This window comes from Mobula birostris, chromosome 11 (genome assembly GCF_030028105.1).
Source record: "Mobula birostris isolate sMobBir1 chromosome 11, sMobBir1.hap1, whole genome shotgun sequence".
NCBI lineage: Eukaryota > Metazoa > Chordata > Chondrichthyes > Myliobatiformes > Myliobatidae > Mobula > Mobula birostris.
Genome location: NC_092380.1, coordinates 65,573,787 through 65,593,713, shown reverse-complemented (window position 1 = coordinate 65,593,713; position 19,927 = coordinate 65,573,787). Strand labels below are relative to the sequence as shown.

The 19,927-nt window shown below is 39.3% G+C and overlaps 1 protein-coding gene across 4 annotated transcripts in view; it reads left to right on the top strand.

Annotated features, from left to right (window-relative positions):
- LOC140205152 (synaptotagmin-7-like) overlaps positions 1-19,927 on the top strand; it is a 553,316-nt gene that overhangs the window by 461,864 nt on the left and 71,525 nt on the right. For all 4 annotated transcript variants that reach the window (XM_072272427.1, XM_072272426.1, XM_072272425.1 and 1 more), the window contains one exon: positions 10,752-10,887. In XM_072272427.1, coding sequence (XP_072128528.1) covers positions 10,752-10,887 — 136 coding nt within the window. The remainder of the gene's footprint in view (positions 1-10,751; positions 10,888-19,927) is intronic.

Sequence of the window (19,927 nt, the reverse complement as noted above, 5' to 3'; positions counted from 1 at the left end):
ATTCATGTATTATTTATGTTGTACATGCTGGGTTACTTTCCTGGAGCATTTCTGTTATGTGGGCTGCTTTAGGGTTTTAAAAGGCAAGCAAAATTGCATTAATCTATTCCTGTCTTGAAGAGGATATTAACAGATCTTAGATCTCAAATTTAAACTTTATCTTCCACATAGAAAGCATCATTAAAATACCTTTTACAGACCCAAGAGTTCTACGATTTTTACAATTCAAAGACCAAACAGAAAATATTAAATACATGCAAATAGAACATTGGTCCCAAGATTTTGGGCACCAAACTTCCAGGAATCTCAATGGCTATTCCTGCCTGTTGTCTTTAATTTTCATAAAAGTCAATTAGAGTATAATTTATGGTATGGTACATTTGCACTTCACAGATATTTAATCCCATTGCTGATATTTATACGGCCTCTTTCCTTCACTGTAGACTTCCACAAAATCCATGAATCTTGGTGCATGAAATTTACAAATAGAATGAAGCATGTGTCCTTAAACTTTAAGGCATTTTAACACTTTATGTGTTATTGCCATGTAATGATTTGACCATTTGTTTTCTCCTTCATCCTGCTTGCACTATGCCCCAAGTGCTTAAGATATATATGTATAATGTATGTATATTTATATAAATATTTGTATATTTTTCATATACAAATTTTATATAGTGTTATATAAGACTTTTGCTTCTGATTATCTAGAATATAAAGCAACTGTAGATGTGTAGTAACTTGGTTTTTACCATATTAATTGATGATACAGTAATTTAGTGGTTTTTAATAGGTATTGTGTTTCTTTATGTATACTTTTAGTATGATATACACTAATAGGCGTGCCTCATTCTTCACTCACAAAGCAACTTAATTGTCAAATTGTGATGGAGCATAGCCAGGAGAGCAAGGATTTCATCCTAACTTAATTTGGACTGTTTTGATATAAGAATACTGATTGAGTTGAGATTGGTTTTACCATTGATTTTATATAACTTAGAGATAACAAGAAATTATTTTTTCCTCTTTCATTGTGAGGCACCATTCTTCACGGTGGCATTATAACAAATCTTAAACGATACAGTCTGCATATACTGCACGGAAATTATTTCTGATGACCCACATTGTTTGCTCCCTACAGATTTCTGTGGTAATTTAAAAATAAGTTAAGAGATCATGAATCCTCTGTTTAAATATCTTTCAACCATTTATTTATTATTGCATGATTTCTTTCTTATAGGCTAAGTGATGCTATTAGATTTTTAATTCTTTTGATCAGCTGAAAATACGCAAGTGTAATGTTGAGTTCTGCCTCCATCTTGTGTCTAAAAGCAACATTTCCTCCAGGTGTCCTAGGTCCAGGAACATGATATTTGTTTATCTCTGAAGCTGTCTGTAAACCTTTATGTCTGGCTATTGTTCAAATTCTGCAAGCTAAATCTTTTTCTTAATCCTGCCTTTTTTAGTTGTAGCTTCTTTTTCCAGCTGTCCGTGTTAATTATGGTTAAACGTCAGCTATACCTTGGCTTCCAGTACTTTCTGCTGCAGTGTGGCTGCAAATGTCTGTGACTCGTCAGTGTCTGAGATTCTGCAAGTTTCTTTCTCACTCTAGCTTTTTTCTATTTTGATATCTTTTATTCCACTGACCCTCATCCACACACACTGTTTAAAAAAAACACTTTCCTTTGCTTACAGACTACACTTTCAGTCCCAGATTTTCCACTGCCTTAACATAAGCTGTTTGGAAAAACATCAAATCCATTTTACGGCATTGGCTGTTAATAGTTGCTAATTATTTGATGTTAACACCTCCTACATTCAGTCTCTCTTTAGCCTGACTCTGTTGTATCCTTTTCCCTCTCTTCATTGTGTGTTGTCATTCATCCTCTAAGTCAGCAGACATTGATAAATCCAAATAATGACTATTCTCTCTGTGTCTTGTGTTTTTCATTCCCGTGTTGCACTATAGAAGTGTGTGTTTGTTTGTGTGTATGCTTACGTATGTCTTTCTATATATTACTGTCAGAACCTGGGAGGAGCATTATGCTGAAGAGGAGGGTCCTCAGTCCTCTGGCAGTGCAAAATGAGGCTTGTTTATTCATAGGAATATAGAACTTTCCAGTAGAAATAATCCTGAGGTACTGGCAATTGGTATTGCCTTTTCTACACTCAGAAGGAGAATTTCACCAAATGATTGACATTTGAGAGCATTAATAACTCTGAGAGAAAAAATTCACCTTGCTATTGTGACAAAATTTATATCTTAAATCAAAAAAATGTTCTAAGTATAATTTGAAAGGACCAATTAATCTTCTTATGTTATTCATTAAGATCAATTCAGAATAATTAAGTCTGCTGAGGCATCCTATGTGATATAAAGCCCTTACTATGAACTCACTTAAGTTTTATATTAAGGATGAGTTCTTAAGACAATCGCGGTATAGCATGAGGCATGTGAAAAACTGGCATCTTGCACTAATTTCGGCTCTGTACATCCAGTTTGGCAATGTGACCCTTGAGTTTCTGACATGGTATTTGTTCACATAAGTAATATTGTTTCACCATAAAACTCCCGGCAATGACATCAATAAGGGTGCAACATGAACATTAGCTGCCAGTATAATTTTCAGCCGTAGCAGTCTGAAAATAGCAGTTCTTGTTTATTGACAGTACCACTGCTTAAAGGGGCAACATGAAACTTGCATGAATTGTCAAGCAGCTCTATAGTGCTCAGCAGTTTCACTGCTTACACTGAACACCAAGCCTCCCTTGTTTCCTCAAAGATTTGGCTATACTCCTAGATGACTTTGAACTCATTCTCACTGGATTATATGGAGATGAGCCTGGTCTAGAGGTATCAAAGACAACCAAGGAACCATGTGAGAACTGGCCTCATTACCCTTCCTTATCAGTTCAGAGTTTAGAAAGAGGATTGGATTATTCTCAGTTTCTCAGCCAGAGTATGTTCCACCAGAGTATTCTCTGCTTATTTTAGGATGATTGCCCAAGTTTCTTTCTCCAGGAGAGAGATCTTATCCATTTTAGACCACAGGGGAAGGCAGAAGAGGCAGTGATTTTTCCCATAGCAGCCCTCCCCCCCGCCACCCCAAAGTGTATACTGTTCCTTCACTACACTTGTGCATAATTTTTCCTTGTAGAAACCTCCTTGACAGAAGCACTACCTATTGCTCTGGAGCACCTCCACCATCCTGTTGCATAAAGAATATGCATTCTGCATGTGCTGTTCTCAATGTGCCTTTCCAAGTTAGCTGGCATTGCTCTGATTCTGCCTCATTTACCTAATACTGCATTGCTCATTCTTGAAGCAGTGTGCTGCAGTGTTGTCCAAAAAGTGCCAGGGTAAACTTTTGCAAGGATTGGATGCAGGAGTATAACTTGCAATGATTTTATGTCTGATGTGGCAGATGAAGCAATTTCATACTTTTATGATTAGAAGATGACTCCAGTTGATTAAAATGTTAATCTATTTTTATACTTAAGTTATTGTACAACAAAATATCTTTGAATATCTGGTCTATTCCCATTTCATTTTCTTGGTTCCTTCACACAAGATTGCATGTATATAAGGTTCAGAGATATCAAAGGCAACCAAGGAACCACGTGAGAACTGGCAACATTATCCTTCCTTATGAATTCAGAGTTTAGAAAGTCATCCCGATAGCTTAAGTTCTCTAAGAGACCTCAAGTGCAGCCTCACACAAGTGCCTGAACTGCATAAATTGCGAAGATGCATGTGTTGGGTTATATCACATTGTCTGATTTGCACCATTCTATAAGCTGATGTTTGGGCAGTACACATTTCCTGTAATACTGCATGGCATGGGATTTACCTGTCATTGCAACTGACCTTTAGGATCCAGGAAGATGGCAATAGTGTATGAAGTATGTGATTTCTGTTATCAGCTGAATGGTGATAAAGACAGACTAAACGCTTTAAAATTTGTAAGTGAACTGGAAGTGATCCAGTGGATTGTTGTAGTGCAATTGGGGTGAACAGTACAGCTAATTTTAGCCAACGTAGTGAGCTTTATTGGAAAGTGAGCATTTAAGCTGAAAAAAAACACGAACTAAAACAATCAAACTGGAACTAATGAAGAATGAGTTTGCAAGAACAGGAGAAGCATGAATGTGAGTCACAGCCACAAATATCTGGTAAGTGTGCTTGTGGATCTTGGAGTCCGTCAAATCTGAAATACTGTACATGAGAAAGTGAAGAAATGATGAAAATTTGCCCCAATGCATGCAGAAAAATGTTAATCATATTTGTGTTTGACTGAAGTTGTTAATATTAAGGCACAGGATTTTAGCCATAGTTTCAATTAATTTATGCAATCTAGACTGCAGGCTAGCACCAAGACTTAGTGAGACTGTATGGTCTCTGGTAGTTCAGGTGAGTCATGGAAAGAATAGGTACTCCTCAGAATTCGATGGGTAAACTTTACCTCTCAGCTGGACAATATAGTGAAAATTATGATGCCTTGAATAATACGTGATTAGAGTGAATCCTGTCATCCATTCATCTTGTAAAGAACAAACCATTCACTGAAGATGCCTGACTCCAGATAGTCAGGGGAGACAGATAGAAAGTAAACACTAAACAGCACCAGCTGCCAGCTTGAAACAAAATATGCTCTGGAATGTGGCCTAGCCATAGATTATGTAGAAATTTATATGACATTCAGGTTGTGCCAGTGTTTCTTATGAAAATAAATATACAACTGTGTATATAAGTATGGCTAATAGATATCCCGACAGTCTATAGGGTGTCAAAGTCAAGAAAGGCTGTAATTTTTTTCATTATATAACTTTAAAGGAACAATTAAGCATTCTTAATTTTTTATAATTTGGCAGTGTTTACAAATAACTAAATCCTCTATTCAATCGGTACATAGTCAGTTGAAGCTATCATTACTTTGCTATGCTTAGTTACCTGTTTAATTCTAACATGGCGCCTACATTGTGCATGCTTTCTGTCTTTGTTTCACCTGAGCTTGGCTGCCCTTGTTGATTGCAAGTTTTTATGAGCTATCAAAGCTACAAAACTGAATATAAGATGACAAGGAGTCTCAAGAGACTGAAGATGTTGGAATCTGGAGCAACAAATATTCTGCAGGAAAAATTCGGCAGGTCGAGCAGCAACTGTAGGGGAAGAAGGAATTGTCAATGTTTAAGGTTGAAAGTTGATGCTGGAGTCCCTCTAGAGGATTATTTGTTGTGTGAGGTAACAACATCAACAAGCAAGCTGGTTCAGTTGCAACTTCATATTGAGTTCAGTGACTCGTTAAGTAACAGTAATACATCATTGTAGCAGGTCTTCTGCGTGTTCCTGTCCAGAGCAGGTGAGTGCAAGGAAGTGAGAACCACAGGCAGCAATACTGATGATGGACTAGGTCTAGGACATTGCATCATATTGATTCAATTGATTCATCTGATTAATTGCAGTAAGCAGTGTCTGGTAGCATTTGTATTTTATCCATTTTCACTTCAAAAGGTAGCTATAAGACCCCACACCTCCACATTTTAACTGTCATATACCCCTCCCCAGAATGTCCAATTTTCAGAATCCAGAATTGTGCAAATGAATATTATAGTGACCACGGTGCAAATTGTCTTATTCTTCTGTGAAGCAACACCTTTGAATCAGAATTTGCTGTTGTAAAGTTAGCCGTAAATCTTCTTATGAGCGTTGTCTGCCAAGCAACAGTCATCTGCTGATTGTATAAACCATTGGATGATTCTCTCCATTTCCGGATACTTAAAAATTAAAGCACAAACTAAAATAAATTTTCATTTTCCACTGCTAATAAAAGGCTATATTGTCCTTATCCAAACCACCTTGCTGTAATACTGATATATTTTATATGCCACTACATCACTGTTAGTTTTGTGATAGAATTCCAACAAATGTACTTGCAACACCTTAATTAAACATTCATATCTAAACTTCTACCAGTGTTAAAGTGCTGCTTCATTCCTGAAACATAATATTGTAATATTCTTCCCACATGGGACAGTCTAGCATCTAGTATCGATTACCGATTTGGGAAGAATAAAATATAGATTAATGTAGGATTGGTGTTAATGTATAAATAATGGTCAGCTTAGATTTGAAGGGCTAAGATGCCTGTTTCTATGTTGTGCAACTCTGTAACTCTATGATGGATGCAGGATTAAAATAATTCCAACATCATCTGCCACTTAAAGTTGATAGTTTAAGCAGTCTCTTAAATATCCGGAATGTATCTGCATCTACTACCACCCTGGCAGTGCTTTCCATGCACCTGCCAATATCTACTTCCCACTTATAATTTCCTCCCAATGCCTTAAAGTTACACCACTTTTTCCACCGAGGAAGTCGCTGGCTGTCCACTCAGTTTATGCCTCTTATCACATTGTACACCTCTATCAAGTCTCCTCTCATTGCCCTTCACTCCAAAGAGAAAAGCCCCTGGTCGATCAACCTTTCTAATCCAGGCATCAACTTGGCAAATCTCCTCTGCACCCTCTCTTAAGCTTCCACATCCTTGCTATAACTGAATACAATACGCCAAGCGTGGTCTAACCAAAGTTTTATTGAGCTGTAACGTTAGCTTGCAGCTCTTGAACTCAATTTTGCGACAAATGAAGGCCAACACACCATTCACCTTCTTAACCACCCTATAAACTTGTGCTGTAACTCAGAGAGATCTATGGACATGAACCCCAACATCCCTCTGTTCATCCACACTGATAAGAATCCTGCCATTAACTCTATATTCTGCCTTCAAGTTCGACCTTCCAAGGTGAATCATTCCACCCTTTTCTTAATTTAACACCATCTGCTACTTCTCAGGCCAACTCCGCATCCTACCAATGTCCTGTTGTAACCTTTGACAACCTTCTGCACTAAGGCTGATGACACCATCAACCTTTCTGTCATCTGCAAACTTACTAGCCCACCCTACCACCTCCTCACTCAAGTCATTTATAAAAATTACCAAGAGTAGGGATCCCAGAACAGATCCCTATAGAGCACCACTAGCCAATGGCCTCTAGGTGAATACTCTCCATCAATTACCACCCATGCCTTCTGTGGGCAAGCCAATTCCAAATCAGTGCTGCTAATTTTCCCTGGATCTCATGCTTTCTGATTTTCTGAATAAGCTATCATTGGGAACCCTGTCAAATATCTTACTAAAATCACCACATCAACTGCTCTGGCTTCATTGATATGTTTTGTCACTTCCTCAAAGCATTCATTCAGGCTTGTGAATAACTACCTGCCCTTCACAAAACCAATTTGATTGTGCCTGATCAGACTATACTTGTAAATCCTTTCTCTAAGGATCCTCTCCAATAGCTTGCTCACCACTGACACGAGACTCACCAGTCTGTGATTCCCAGAGTTATCCCTATTATCTTTATATTATCAATATACTCTATTCTTGGTTGGTGCAACTGTAACAAAACCCAATTTCCCTCGGGATCAATAAAGTATGTCTATCTATCTATCTTTCTTGAACAAATGAATATTTGCCACCCTCTAATCCTCTGACACTCCAATGGACAGTGAGGATCCAAAGATTACCAAGGGCAAAGCAATCTCTTCCGTCACTTCCCATATCAACCTGGGTTATATCTCATCTGTACTCGGGAGCTTGTATATCTTCATGTTTCTCAAAAATTCCAGCAATCCTCTTTCTTAAATGCTGGCATGTTCCAGTATACCAACCTGTTCTACGATGACTTCATATTTGTTAAGGTCTCCCTCAATGGTGAGTACTGAAGCAAAATATTCATTGAAGACCACCCCTTCCTTCTTTGACTCTAGGCACATGTTTCCTCTTTTATCCCTAATCGGTCCAAACCTCACACTAGTCATCCTCCTTTTCTTCAGCTAGATGTGTAACCCTTGGCATTTTCTTTAACGTTATATGCCAAGACCTTCAAATGTCTCCTTCTAGCTCTCCTAAGTCCATTCTGAAGCTCCTTCCTGGCTACCTTGTAACTCTGAAGAACACTGCCTGATCCTTCCTTCCTAAGCCTAAAGTAGTCTTCTTTCTTCCTCTTGACTAAATGTTCATATTTCTTGTCAATGATGGTTCCTCCAATCTACCATCCTTTCCCTACCTCAATGGGAAAAAATCTATCCAAAACCCCATGCAAGTGCTCCCTAAACAACGTGCACATTTCTGTTGTGAATTTTCCCAACTGCATCTGTTCCCAATTTATACTCCCAAGTTTCTGCCTAATATCATCATAACTACACCTCCCTCAATTAAATGTTTTCTCATTTAGTCTGCTCTTTTCCCTACCCAAGGCTATGATAAAGATCAGGGAGTTGTGATTTCTGTCTCCGAAATGCTCTCCCACTGAGATGTCTAACACCTGACCTTATTCATTGCCTAGTACCAGTTTGGCCTCTCCTCTAGTCAGTCTGTCTACATACTGTGTCAGGAATCCTTCCTGGACACACCAAACAAATTCTGCCCTACTGACAGGGTGCCAATCAATATTAGAAAAGTTGAAGTCACCCACAACAATCCTGTTATTTTTGTATATATCCAAAAACTGCCTTCTGAAATGGACCTCGTTGTCTCTGCTACTACTGGGGTGGGGGGAAGGGGGTGTCTATAGAATGTTCCCAAAAAGGTGATTCCTCTCATCCTGTTTCTTACTTCCACCCATACTTGAGGTTGGAGGAACAACACTTCATATTCCATCTGGTTAGTCTCCATCCTGATGGCCTGAACGTCGTTTTCTGTAACTTCTGGTAATTTTCCCCTCCCCCTTTCCCCCTTCATCCATTACCCACTGTGGCTTCCCTCTCACCTCTTCTCTTCTCATCACCTGCTTAATCACCTCACTCTACTGCCCTTCCTCCCTCCCTTTCTCTGACTGTCCACTCTCTTCTCCTATCAGATTCCTTCTTCAGCCATCCATCTTTTCCACCTGTCACCTCCCAGCATCTCACTTCATTCCCCACCCTCCACTAACTTAGCTTCAGTTATCAACTTCCAGGTTGTACTCTTTCTCTTCCCCATCACTTTCTTATTCTGGCTTCTTCCCACTTCCTTTGCAGTCCCGATGAAGTGTCTCGGTCTGAAATGTCGACTGGTTATTCCTTTCCATGGATGCTGCCTGACCTGCTGAGCTCCCCCAGCATTTGTTTGTTGGATTTCCAACATCTGCAAAATCTTTTGTGTTTATCATATTTCCATGTACTGATCCATGCTCTAAGTTCATCGCCCTTGTTCTGGATAATTCTCACATTAAAATAACCATATTTCAACCCATCCAGCTAACTGCAATTATGCTCTACCAACTGCCTATCCTTCCTCTCCGTCTTTTGGCAGGCTATCTACCTTTACGACAACTGTTCCGTCATCTGACTGATCATTCTGGTTTCCATCCTCCGACCAAACTAATTTAAACCCTCTCCAACAGCTCAAGCAAACCTGCCCACAAATATATCGGCCCCCTTCAAGTTCCTTTTATACAGGTCATACCTTCCCAAAGGAGATCCCAGAGATCTGCAAATCTGAAACCCTGCCCCGCACATTCATCTGCTAAATCGTCCTATACTTACCGTCACTGGTGCATAGCACAGGCAGTAATCCAAAGATGACTATCCTTGAGGTCCTGCCTCCTACCTAGCTCCATATATTCTCCCTTCATGACCTTATCACTTTTCCTAGCTGTATTGTTGATACCAATATGCACCACAATTTCTGCCTGCTCACCCCTCCCCTCCTTAAGCATGCTGTGGACTCAGTCTGAATCATCCCTGATTCTGGCACCTGGGAGGCAACATACCAGCCAAGAGTCTCTTTCACATCCACCCAATCTCCTGTCTGTTCCCCTAACTACTGAATCCTCTGTCACTACTGCCTTCTGTTGCTTTCCCTGCTCTGTCATTGTCGTTGCCCTCCCCCCCCAACAGTATTCAGAGCAGTATACATGCTACTGCTGGGAATTAGCTGTCACAGTGCTTAGCTTAGGTAAAGTTTTGTGTTAACCATAACTGTTTACCAAGAATGGTGCAAAATCTTCCAAGTTGATCATTGAGGGGCAGACTGATGTAGGTAAGTTGGAATGCAGATTCCATGGAAACTCTTGCAAACCGGACTTTCCAAATCTCCCAGTTAATAAATGACAGGAAAATTAATCTTTGGAAATTAGCATGGACAAGGCATCTATTTCAATAACATGGGACACATTGGAAGGCTAAAGGATTGGGGAGAATAATTGTGCATGTGTGATGTTATCTTTGTAAATTTCAGTCCGTGAACTATGATGTGTGATATCTATCTGAAGACTATTGTCATCAACCATTACTAGCACCGAGTGAAACCCCAAGCTTACTATTTGTATAGTTGTAGATTATAGGTGTAGCTCACTAGGAAGCACATTGAAACAAAAATATCCCCCATTGATCTGTTCACCGTATTCCTCTGTTCTTCATATTTCCCTGTTGTTGGCAAAGTAATACAACAGAGTGTCCAATTAGTCATCATCATTAAGTGCTTAACATGTGCATTAATGTTTAGAAGTATATGCCACGTGGACTATTTTGAGAAAGTTGAGCTTACTAGGTACAGGGTTCTTGTGATCTCTTGCAGATGTCAAAGCTTTGTTAGTTTAGGAAAAGAAATGAGATAAAGACTCCTTTACTAATGGAGCAGCCCGAAATGGCACCCTGGTTTTATGAGGCCTGCTGTCAGATTGTTAACTACTATCTCCATTTGCAGGTTGCCCACTGGAAATAAGCCAGTAAATACAACTCCTGTGCAAGGGCAGGTCCCTCAGGATGACTCAGACAGAAAAACAGAACCCCGCTCCTCAGTCTCAGATCTGGTGAATTCTCTCACAAGTGAAATGCTAATGGTAAGTAGCCATGCCTTGCTGCTGGTATATAAACCAAATTTTATAAAAGGATAAATCTCATTGTGTGTCTTTGGTGGAAGGGCATTGCAGGACTGTGATGCAATAAAAACATAATCTTGATTTGGTGAGATAATTTTCCATCTTTACACATGTTAAGAATGTTGCAGGATACAACATGTTAAGAATGTTGCAGGATACAATAATGTTGCAGGATGCATTTTCTATGATTATCATACCTGGCATTTTATAGTCGTAATACATAAATATATTCTCACTGCTATTGTCCAAAGTTGTAAGGAAGTTGCTGCAGATTAGTTAATAATATTCAAGTGCTACATACCAGCAGCAATAGATCACAAATTGAGTCAGGTTTTAATGTTAAAACACTATATTTATTAGTATCTACTCAAAAATATAGAAAATTAAACTAAACAGAAGAGTTAACAGTGTTATGTGTGTGTGTGGCTCTCAAATGGTCAAGTTTAGGAACACAAACACGAGGAAATCTACAGATGCTGGAAATTCAAGCAACACACACAAAATGCTGGTGGAACGCAGCAGGCCTGGCTTAGGAACAGTTCTTAAAGTCTTAAATTGGCAAACTAGAAAGCTCCAGTAATCCACAGAATAATTGAGGGAAGAAACTTGTAAATCCACATTAAAATGTAGAGAGGAGGCGATCACAAAGAATTCCACAGGTTCCATGCTGGGAAAACGAAGTAACCGTCGCCGAAGATCTTATCCGTTGAGTCGTCCCGAAATCCACGTAGAAATATCACAAGGTGACAGCCACAGAATATTCCTTAGTACAAGTGGTTACCACATAACATACTTGAAACCATGTAAGGGTTAACAAAGGTGGTCACCACAGGGTAATCCAACAAAATCCACGTATGGATCATACAAAGTGACAGTCACACATTCAATGTGCACTAGGTGCTGTTGATCAACGCAGTTCTTAGGGCATGGGAAAGTATCAGACTTTACCCATTGCTGCAGCAATCTACTGCCAGCAGCTTGAGGTCCAAAGCTTTCACTTTCTTTCTTTCTTTCTTTCTTTCTTTCTTTCTTTCTTTCTTTCTCTCTCCCTCTCTCTCTCTCTCTCTCTCTCTCTCTCTCTCTCTCTCTCTCTCTCTCTCTCTCTCTCTCTCTCTCCCCCCCCCTCTCCCTCTCCCTCTCCCTCTCTCCCTCTCCCTCTCCCTCTCTCCCTCTCCCTCTCTCCCTCTCCCTCTCCCTCTCTCTCCCTCCCTCTCCCCCTCTCTCCCCCTCTCTCCCTCTCCCTCTCTCTCCCTCTCTCCCCCCTCTCCCTCTCCCTCTCCCTCCTCTGAAAGTCCCAGCGGTCTGTCGCAGCTTGTTAGCTTGTTATACTGATTTCGTAGTCCCGCCTGATCCAGGCGATTTAAAGTGACACCCACAGTAAACGAAACCGTGGTCACATAACACAAGATTTAATCTAAACATTAATGGAAATATAAATTTCAGACTATTGATTAGTTTGCTTAAAAGTTGATTTTCCAATCTTTTTTTTCAATAAACACCAATACCTTGTATGCAAAAATCTCTCTTAAAAAAAGGAAAACTCATGATGTTTTGAAATGACTCTAGGATTTCTGGAGCCTCCTTGTAGAGAACAGAGTCAAGTCTGCTTCCAGTATCAGTAGTGGTATCTGAAAAGAAGTGGGAGAGCATTCATAATCTCCTGCCAGCGATGTAATGCCAACCTTTTACCCTGCTCTACGATAAACCTAACCTTCCCGTCTATATAGCCTTCCATTTTTCTACTATACCTGTGCCTATCTAAGAGCTTTTTAAATGTTCATACTGTATTTGCCTCTAGGTTGGTTTGTGCTTTTTTCATGTCAGTGAAGTCTTCTTTTCTGTAGTTTGGCCAGATATGATTCTGGCTGGCAAAATGTTTGGCAATGGTAAAGAATATTCCCTGTTATCAGCAAGACTTCCATTTCTTTTTTTTTTTGTTTTGTTGGATGCTCTGTCCTGATGATCTTTAGCAATATCCAGGCTTATGTTTTATGCAACACACACAAAATGCTGGAGGAACTCAGCAAGTCAGGCAGCATCCATAGAGGGAAATGAACCATCAATATTTTGATGCTTCATCAGGACTGAAAAGAGAGAGAGCAGAAGCCAGATAAAAGGATGCGAGGAGAGGGAGGAGCATAACTGGTAGGTGATGGGTGAATCCAGGTGAGACGAAGAGGGTAAGAAGGAGGGGAGTAGAATAAATTATTACCAGAAGAAAAGCTGCAAGTAATTGAACAATTTCTATTCTTAAATTGGATCTAATTATGTCATAGTTACTATATGATAATTGTTTTTGTCTCGCATAGTATATTTGCTGCATTTCATTTTCTGAAACCAAATTAAGCAGTTCTAGTCTGTGTGCACGTAGTAGACTAATACTGTTTGATTCCTTGTAATGATTGCAGCATAAGGCAGGGAATGGATGTAAGCAAAGGTCTTTATATCTTCCAGATATCAGAGCTTTCCAGCTGGTGAAATATTTTTTGTTAAATGTGATCATTTATAAATGGGAAACCAATGTGGAATAATTTTTCACATAGCAACACAGGCAACAAAATAATGCATTATAAATATTAATAGGGGTGAAATATTGGTCAGAAAATTATTTTCTTGGAAAAGTGCCAATATACTTGAAGGTTTCTTGTAACCATCTGTAAGTCCCAGATGCTTCTACCTCTCACTTTCTCATTCTCTCTCTCTCTCTCTCTCCTTACTGTCTTCTATGACCAAGACAATTTTATATCCAATTTATCAGTTTTCCATGAACCCATGTAACTTGATAACTTGATTTCTCAACCTGCCTACCACGATGAACCCTGTCAAATGCACTTCATGTTTTCAATATCCATTGCCCAACTTTCATCAGTCATCATTGTCACTCCCTCAAAAAAAACTCATATTTGAGAGAGGGGACCATCCACTCACACATCCATGTATTCATAAAAATATTACCATTCTCAATGAAAAAAATCCTTACATTCTTATATAAAAATCAGTGTTTATATTTCCGTACAATTTTGAGCTCTGAAACAGTCCAGGCTTCTTCAAGAGAATGAATTAAAAGCAGAACACTTTTGCCTTGTGACAGTAGGAAAGAAATAGAAATTCGCCATCTTCCTTCTTTATTTCATGAAAAAGCAATCATGATTTTTCCACGGAACAGCAATTTCTGATTACTCTTTATCCAAATATAGTTTGGATTACTCAGAAATAGCAATTCTCAAATGCAGCAGTGAAATTAAACGTAAATACTTCAATAGTAAATGTTGGGACTAATCATAAACATAACTATTACAAAAATTGTTAAATTTAACTGCATGAATCAACTGTAATTTAACTGAAATCAATTTAAAACAAAATGTGAAGAAACCTCAGTTGGAGCACTGTGCTGAATTCTGGTTGCTTCACTACAGGAAGGACATGGAAACCATAGAAAAGGTGCAAGGAGATTTACAAGGATGTTGCCTGGATTGGGGAGCATGCCTTATGAGAATAGGTTGAGAGAACTCGGCCTTTTCTCCTTGGAGCGACGGAGGATGAAAGGTGACCTGAAAGAGGTGTATAAGGTGATGAGAGGCATTGATCGTGTGGATAGTCAGAGGCTTTTTCCCAGGGCTGAAATGGCTAGCATGAGAGGGCATAGTTTTAAGGTGCTTGGAAGTAGGTACAGAGGGGATGTCAGGGGTAAATATTTTATGAGTGGTGAGTGTGTAGAATGGGCTGCCGGCGGCAGTGGTGGATGCGGAAACAATAGGGTCTCTTAAGAGACTCCTGGATAGGTACATGGAGCTCAGGATAATAGAGGGCTATGTGTAAGCCTAGGTAATTACTAAGGTAAGGACATGTTCAGCACACCTTTGTGGGCCAAAGGATCTGTATTGTGCTGTAGGTTTTCAATGTTTCTATGTTTCAAATTCTTTTTGTATTATCTGAAGTCTGTCTTTGTAGTGTGACATGATGAACAAACTCACAATTTAGATGAATTAACGATACAACAATAGTTTCTGCAGGCTGATTTTGGAAGTTTTTATGGCATTGCAATCGATTAACAGTCCACTACCTGGAACAGGAATTTCTGCAACAAAAACTAGGTATACTACACACTTACAACCGAACATCATCCTGCAACAGCCAGTATAATTCTTCAAAGATACAACATTCTGTAGACTACAGCAATAAAAGTCGCACACAATGCACCGCAGTGTCTTTACTTGACTAATACACTTCAGAGTGCACATCTTAAAATTGAAATGTGTGTACTCATTTAGGCATTCATACGTATTAGGGGTAATGACCTTGTATTGAATTATAAACTCAAGGTGTGACATTCCATGTGATATTTCCAGGTTGAAAGACAAAGAAATTTCCACATTGTTGAAAATCAATTCAAAACCAAAAGCATTACTTGTTTCTTTATAGGAAAACAAGGTTACAATTGTAGGTGGTGGTATTGACAACAAAAAAAAACCGACAAAAAGACAAAAAACGCTGGAAATACTCAGAGCTCTGTAGAGGGAGAAACCGAGCTGACACTTAAGGTTAAGTTTTCATTAAAAAGCTGTGCTTTTTATTGGTAGTATTCATCGGAACATTTCCAAGGTAGTACTGTTTTTGTATACTATATTATCCAGTTTTCGTAAAGAAAAATACTATCAATAAAAAGCAGAGCTAACACCCTTAGTGATCACAAAATTCAGGTTTTTTGTATCCTTTATTTATCATCTATATTAATGACTTGGATGATAATATGGTCAACTGGATCAGCAAATTTGCAGATTACACCAAGATCTGGGGTACAGTGAACGGTGAGGAAGGCTATACCCCAAAGCTTGCAAAGTGGCCTGGCTGAACAATGGCAGATGGAACTCGTGTGAGGTGTTGCACTTTGGGTGGATTTATACAGTGAGTGATAGGGCTCTGTGGTCTGCAGTGGAAGAAAGGCACCGGAAAGTGGTATCACAGACTGCCAGGTAAAGACAGGGTTTAGAACATTGGCCTTTATAAATCAAAGTATTGAGTACAGGAACTGGAATGTTATATGTTGAAACTCTATAAGGCATTGATGAGGCCACATTTAGAGTATTGTTTTCAGTCCTGTTGAGTGCATTATTATGTGCATTAGTAGGAGTCACCAGCAGGGATGACGGTAGAGTAGCAATTGCCAGAGTTTCTGGGAGCAATTCAGAAGGCAGAGGGTAGATTTACCCCAAAGTATTCTAAAAGGAGCATGAAGGAACCATGGTTGACAAGGGAAGTCGAAGACAACATAAAACCAAAAGAGAGGGCATGTAATAGTGGGAAGCTTTCAAAAACTAACAGAAGGCAACCAACTAAAAATGCAATAAAAGATGGAATATGAAGCTAAGTTATCCAATAATATGAAAAAGGATGAAAAAAAGTTTTTTTTACACTCAGTGCCCACCAGGATACATTCACCTTGATTTATAATCCAGTGTACAGTACCTGCTTTTAATGCAAATACCTAATCAGCCAATTATGTGGCAGCAACTCTGCATGAAAGCATGCAAACATGGTCAGTTCTGTGAGCAAAAATGTCTTGTTAATGAGAAAAGATAGAGGAAAATGGCCAGACTTGTTAAGGCTGACAGGAAGGCAACAGTAATTCAAATAACCACATGTTACAACAGTGGTGTACGGAAACGCACCCCACTGACACGCAAGATGTCGAACCTTGAAGTGACTACAGTAGCAAAAAACCATCAGACACTTCATGGCCATCTTATTAGCTACAGGGGGTACGTAATTAAATGGCTACTGAGTGTATAAAGAGTAAGATAGAGGCAAGAGTGGATATGGACCACTGGAAAATGACATTGGAGAGGAAGTAATGCGGAACAAAGAAGTGGCAGACAAACTCAAAAAACATTTTGCATCAGCCTTGACTGTGGAACATACAGGCAGGCAGTAGACCAGAACTTGGAGGGTGTCAGAGGGCAGAAGTGAGCGTAGGCACTATTACTAGCTATACGTATAGCTAGGGTGCATAAGACTTTTGCTCAATATTGTAGTAATCTTATGTATTGCTCTGTACTGTTGCCTCAAAAAAATCAAATTTCATGATACTTATGAGAATGATAAACCTGATTCTGATATAGTTCTCAATTGTGGGCTGAGAGTGGGAAGGGAGCAGGGACCAGGGAAAGGAAAGTCATGGTTGAGAAAAAGGGAAGGAGAGGGGAGGGAGTGGGGAGCTTCAGAAGACATTCTATAATGATCAATAAACTGATTGTTTGGAATCGAATGACCTTGCCTGATGTCTCTGGGCTTTGTGTGTCTGTATCTATGCCACTCTGTGCCCTGAGTGAAAGAGGTAGCTGAAATGATTGTCTGATCATGGAGGCATAGATAGTGACCCTTCAAGAATCACTTGATTCTAGAATGTAACCACTCTTTTTCACATTATATGTCAATGATCTGGATAACAGAGTCGATGGATTTGTGGCCAGGTAGTGTTCAGGAAGTAGGGTATCTGCAGAAGGACTTGAACAGATTACGAGCATGGACACAAAAGTGGCAGATGGTATGCATGTAGGAAAGTGAATGGTCATGTACTTTGGTAGAAGGAATAAAGGTGCAGACTATTTTCCAAATGGGGAGCAAGTTCAGAAATCAGGCATGCAAAGGAACTTCTGAGTCCTAGTGTAGAATTCCCTAAAGTTAACTTGCAGGTTGAGTTGGAACTAAGGAATCCAAATGCAATGTTAGCATTCATTTCAAGAGGACTAGAATATAAAAGCAAGGATGTAATGCTGAACCTTTATAAGGCATTGGACAGACAGCACTTGGGATATGGCGAGCAGTTTTGGGCACCTTGTTTACGAAAGGATGTGTTGGGATTGCAGGGAGTCTAGAGGAGGTTCATGAGAATGATCCTGGGAATGAAAGGATGAACGTATGAGGAATATTTGATGGCTCTAGGCCTGCATTGGGAGGAGTTTAGAAGAATGAGGGGAGATCTCATTGAAATGTATTGAATAATGAATGACCTAGATAGAGTGGATGTGGAGAGGATGCTTCCTATAGTAGAGGTCTCTAGGACCAAAGAGCACAGCATCAGAATACAGAGACGTCCCTTCAGAAGAGAAATGAGGAGGAATTTCTTTAACCTGACCAATGATCACAGTTCCACAAATAGTCAACTTCTACCTCCACCCAACAATTAAAATGCTCCCACTCTAACAAATCTATTCCTGACAGGCAACCACACTAAATATCCTAGTTCCTGCCTATGGCAAACTACTGCAACTTTCACCCAAACTGAAATTCCTGCTTTGAATCTTTCTCCTCCAATGCACAGCAACTTTCTCCATCCACTGCTTTTCACCTTCCCCACACTTATTTGTTTGTCTCTCTCCCTTGGCTGCAGATTAAACTCATCTTTAGAGCTTGCACTAGTTTGTTTAATAGTGCTCATTTCTTTCCATGACAAAATGCATATGGACCTAATGTTCTTTAACTAGTTTGTGTGCCTTTGTGGGCATCAGTGAAATTTTAGTGCACGTCCAGCCACAAATATTGACTGAAATAGGATTTATTTTGATTCCCAGCTGCGGTCCAGGCAGTCAGAGCCCAGTCATTAACTGTAATGAGTGTAGTACCTCATTCTGTTACCTTTTTCTCATTATGTGGAATGTGTCCCCTGCAAATCAGCGATTCCAACTGATGGCAATTTGATGTAAAATTTCAAATTATCTTAAAGAACATTTTACCTCAGCATATAAATAGCTGGGTTGTATGTGGAGGTACTTTATGATGTTGGTTCCAAATTCCTTCTCAGTAACTTAAAACAATGCACATGATTTATTCCAGAATTTAATTTAAAGTATCTGTGGTTTATTTAGATCATTTCAGTTATGTTTTGTAACTTCAAAACATTAATATTAATTCAAAGCAAAACAAGGAGCTGGGAGATAAAAGTGCGTACTTCATTTTCACCTTAAGCGAGACCTGCGTGGTGGAGTCATGGTGTTTGCAATTCTCTTATTTTTACATATAACCTGTAATGAATTGACTAAATGACAAGAATGCTTAATCAAATAATATACTTACAATATTACTCAAAAACTACTGAAATATTATATGCACAATACTCTTCCTTGCTTAGCTATAAATTCCAACTCAATACAGAATGCATCTCAACCACTGTATATACACAGTATACTATATAATACAACTACTATACAGACATCCACAACATAGCGAGTTTTAAATTGTCCCACTCAGGTTAAAGATTTAATCACTGTGGAGGATTTCTATCTCATGGGATAACTTCTTTCCCAACAATGGGAATCACTCTGCTTGGCAGCAGGGACCTGTGGTAGTGAAATGACCTCAGGTTCAGGGGTCTCCTCCAAGGTGGTTGTAGGACATGATTCTGGGACTGAAGGAAGTGGCTCTGACACCTCGAGTCACCTTTTTTCTTCTTTCCTCATCTTTTCACTCTGGATCTACTTCAATCCTTGCTTCTCTCCTTTTCAACTTGTCTTCCATTTTCTTGCCTTCCCTTTTCTTCCAATTTCTTGTGAGTATCTCTGAGTTTGCTAATATCTTGGGAAATTACGTCTTGTTTACCCTCCTCCATTTCCATGGCACTTATGTCATACTCACCTTTCTTTTCCTTTTTCTTCTTTCTAGTTTGTGTATCTTGATCTTGGGAAGGTGCACTTAATTCTCTTATTAATCCTTCCGTTGCTCCCTTTACAATCTGATCTCTCTTCTTAACTTCTTCATCCACAACATCATCTTATGAGTCCACCATTTCATATCTCCGTTCAATTTCTTTGGGCCTTCCATTCACTGTGGACTGAAAAGCTTGAATGTATAGATATTAAGAAAGAGAATGTGCTGGAGCTTTTGGAAAGTATCAAGTTGCATAAGTCACTGGGCCTGGACAAGATATACACCCAAGCTACTGTTGGAGGTGAGGGAGGAGATTGCTGAGCCTCTGGCGATGATCTTTGCATCATCAATGGGGATG